This window comes from Marmota marmota, unplaced genomic scaffold (assembly GCF_001458135.2).
Source record: "Marmota marmota marmota unplaced genomic scaffold, marMar, whole genome shotgun sequence".
Classification (NCBI taxonomy): domain Eukaryota; kingdom Metazoa; phylum Chordata; class Mammalia; order Rodentia; family Sciuridae; genus Marmota; species Marmota marmota.
In genome coordinates, this window is record NW_026000249.1 from 6503922 (window position 1) to 6508286 (window position 4365).

Consider the following 4365-nt stretch of genomic DNA (forward strand, 5'->3'; position numbering starts at 1 on the left):
TTTTTTTTTTTGGTACTGGGGATGATTGAATCCATTGGTGCTTAACCACTGAGCCACATCCCCAGCCCTTTTTTATATTTTATTTAGAAGAGAGGGTCTCTCTGAGTTTCTTAGGGCCTCATTAAGTTGCTGAGGCTGGCTTTGAACTGGCAATCCTTCTGCCTCAGCCTCCCAAGCCCATGGGATTACAGGTGTGCACCACAACATCTGGTGACTAAGGTATATTCTTAGATAACTGAACTTAATGACTATCAGGGTAAGGGACGTATATTGGAACACTTGCTGAGTAGACTCTGTCTTTCCTGACAGTGGTGGACAAACATGGGGCCCTGAGTGAGAGATTGAGCTTCTTACCAGCATTTAATTCACCAAGGCTTGTGTTAGAGATAGCTGCAAGGCATCTAGATTTTTGCTTTCTTCTATAGCAGTGATTTCTTAAACTTGAGCGTGTACAAACCCCTGTTATAAAATCAGGATGGCTAGGCCCCAGCCAGAGGTCCTGTCCTACTAGGTCTCTGGTGGGTCAGAACACCTGTTTTTCTAACAAGCATCTAGGCAATGCTGATGCCAGTCTAGGGACTGGACCCTACACTTTGGGAAACAACAGTAGAGAGCCTGCAAGCAAAACACCAACTGCCTCTTTCTGCCTTGATATAGTCTTTTCAGAAAAGTAACAAAATACTTTTTTCCAGTTTTGTAAGGTAACGTATTGCTTGCAATCACTAAATTTCACATTTTAGAAACTTGACTAGTTTAAAATATTTCACAAGAAATTGAATGTTGAGTTGGCCAAGATAGCTCAGCGGGGAGAGCATTAGACTGAGGAAATAGAATGTTGGCACATGAATACAAGTCTTATTAGTAGAAGTGAGGCATTTCCTGTTCTTAGACTCCTAAGTTTTCTGCTAGTCTTTGTGAAGAATATCATAAATTTCTTTAACAGTTCATCAATGTTTTAGAAAGGAGATTTTGTCTATTCTAAACAGACTTATCTTAAAACAGTATTGCTAAATATAATTCACATACTTAGATATGTATTCGGTGAAGTTAGCAGCTAGAATGTCAGCAAGTACCTGAAGAAAGTGAACATGTTTAATAGGTGATAAAACAGGCAGTTTCCAGTGTGGCTCGGTTCATTTTTGGTGTGTGTGTGTGTGTGTGTACAATATCCTGATTTGTATTTAATGAGGTTATGGAACTCTCATTTGTTTTTTTCCTTACAGAAAACTGTCCGTGATAAAGAGTACAAGGCCTTTCAAATAAAACTGGAACGCTTAGAGAAGCTGTGTAGGGCTCTTCAGACGGAAAGGAATGAGCTTAACGAGAAGGTGGAAGTCCTGAAAGAGCAGGTCTCTGTCAGAGCTGCAGACGGGGACTTGGTACCACCTGTGCTGCAGCCTTGCACCACCCTGGATTCTCACCAGGAGCCGAACACTTCCTCAAGAGTGCGCCTGGAAGTGGAGGCCAAGGCGGCAAGTGAGAGAAGCGCTGCACAAAAGCCCTCTTCCCCAGGCTCTGCTCCAGGCATTGAGTCAGTTGACTAAAGTGAAGTGTGATTACTGTATTGAGAGATATATTTTGTGTATAACTTTCTCTGTTAGTAGTAACTATTGGTTTTGTGGTGAAAATTTTCTTACTTTTTCTACCATATCTGTATTTTCTTAGAACTACTGGACTTATGTGGTACAGGAGGCTGCTTAGCAGTTTTGAATAGTTTTATTCTATAAATTTCCCTCAGCTGTATTGCACATCTGCCTCATTTTCCCCCTTCATTGGAATGCATGTGTTCATTGCCTTGTCCTTTCTCTTCCCTGCTTCTTGCACATAATTTTTCTAATTAAAATTTCACTCAAGACGGGGCCAACCATTACAAAGGAACTCCATTTGGATAATGGTTCCTTGATGTGAAGACAATATTCATTCAAACATCTTGGCTCCCATTAATGCTACTAAAAAATATCAAGATGATTAGTTTTGTCTAATAGCCCATTTAAATGCCAAGTGAAAAAATAAATCACTAGTGTTGGGTCAGAAATAAGCATAGCATACTTGATTGATTAGCTTTTTGATAATATTTATATCATTTGACAAACTGAGATGGCCGTGAGCCTTTACTTCTAGGTTTTGGCAGAATATGTACATAGAGATGTCATTTGTGAACAAAGTAGAATATGTAGGCAAAGCATCGGACAAACAGGTTTAATGTATACGTGACTAAAGTCATACTGCTTTGATTTCAGGGTAGAACCCACATGTGGATTTGAACCACTTGGTGCTCGATATAGAGCATGGTGGTTTCTATTCGATTTGGGATTTAGGTACATATTCTCCACTTCTTCAGAAAGCCAATTATTTGAAAACTGCTGGTCACGTTTACAGGCCCTTATTGATCTAAGACAAGAAGGGTAAATTAACGTGGTCCTTTCACTACGCAAAAGTTCATTCACTACCTTCTGGCTATGTGAAAGTTGGTGTCCCACCAGCAAGGTACTCTATCTAGGTCTTTTTAAAAGACAATTTAAACAATGGATAGCAAAAACAAACACTGGAACCAGCATTTTTACCTTGGGAAAACTTGGCAGAGTGTTACATAGTCAGGACTGTAACTTATGCTTCCCCTCATTTCTTGTTCCTTTGTTACTGTCATTTTTTCCCAAAGAAAAAAAAACACAGTATTAAGATATCTACACTTGGAATGGGGGAAATTTTGAAATTAAGCACATAACTTTTGCTTTAGTTCTTTAACTTCCCTTTGTTTTCTTCAATGTTGAATGTGGTTCAGTTATGCAAATGACTAATCAGGCTGCACTGACGCAAGTCTTGACTGGTATAATTTGCATTGAAATACTTTATGAAATAAAAAGGTTCTACTAGAACTGCTGTTAGCACATTCCACTGAGTGAAACTATCAAACTGACACTTGTTAAATTGCTTACTGGACTGAATAAACTCCGTTTTGTCCAGTTAAAAGGGTTTTCTCTTTGTTAAAAGTTTTACTTGTAAAGTCCTGTCACATTCGTGGTCTAAACTGGGTTGAAAGAATTGAAAATTGTTCAACATATACGAAACGGTGCCTGGAGTAGAGAATTACATATAAGCTTCTACCATCAATTATGCTAATCAAGGGGCCATATAGTAGAAGAAATCCACCAAGTAGGTTATCTATAATTACTGTGGTCAAAATGAGTTCGAAGTACAAATAACACCCTACAACAGCCTCTTATAAATACCCCCCTTCAGCTGTTAAGTGAAATACTGGACTCATTCCCCTACCCCCAGGGGAAATGAAGACATATATCAGAAATATAATCTAACTTAAAATTAGTACTAACAATCACATTTCACAAGAACTCCGCTGGATGTACAGCTCTTAACATTTTATCAAGCCATGTGTGTAGCCCACGTTTCTTTGTGGTGCTTGTCCTGTGTGGAAGACTGTAAATCTTGGACCTGTTGCATATCTTCAAGGGCTTCATAAAGCAATGTGATTAACAGTACTTGGCCTGCTGCTTTTGGCTTACATGTATTTAGCTAGATGCTATCATTATGTTTAAAAGATATGGATTCTGTCTGGGATGCATTCAGAATCTTTCCATTACCCTGTGAATAAAAAATGGGGCCCTCTGAGGACACCCTCCCCTAAAGTGATCACCTCACCAGCCCAGTGTTGTGGCTTTGTAGCACGCCCTGTATCTATCATGTTCTAGAACACTGTAATGCTACTAGGCTGGCCCGAAAAAGGTTTAACTGTTGAATTCACTTAAATTGCATTTGTTGCACCATCATGGAATCTTGATGTATATTATTTATAGTGGCAGTAGACCCCAAGGTGTAGCGAAAACTTGGGTCTTGGATAATGGACCATTTCATCCTCAGACTTGTAGGAATACATTTCTTGGTCTTCAGACCAGTATTTTAGTTATGTATGCAACTGCCTTTATTACACCTGGTTATCACAATTCAATTCTCAGGTGTTGCAGAAAAATCTACCTCTTTCAGACTGTAGATGGAAATAACTGTGAAAAAATGATGCAGATATCTTCTAGTTTGTGCTAAACACACTGCTTTATTTTTACAGCCCACGTCTTTCATGAGGATACGAATTGTTAAGAGGCAGTCTTGTTTTGCTTTTCAAAGACATTTTGTAGAGATTTTTCACTAATGTGAATCTGATTTTATCTACTCGATTCTGTATAGATTAAGTAAATATGTATGATAAATTTAACAGCTTCTGTGTATTCTGTTACCCAAATGGCCTTCATTCTAAAGAACATCCCAAAGATACAACCTTACCCATTTCTACTCAAGAAGGGGATATGTGCATACATATGAACCCACCCTCAAGCTTCTAAAAGAATGACACAA

General features: G+C 38.7%; 1 protein-coding gene across 1 annotated transcript in view; it reads left to right on the forward strand.

The window, feature by feature from the left end:
- Txlng (taxilin gamma) overlaps positions 1 to 4225 on the forward strand; it is a 54829-nt gene extending 50604 nt beyond the window's left edge. Inside the window, exon 10 of the mRNA XM_048796372.1 lies at positions 1224 to 4225. Within this exon, the coding sequence (XP_048652329.1) occupies positions 1224 to 1544 (321 nt within the window). The 3' untranslated portion in view covers positions 1545 to 4225. The remainder of the gene's footprint in view (positions 1 to 1223) is intronic.
- The last annotated feature ends 140 nt before the right edge of the window (positions 4226 to 4365 follow it).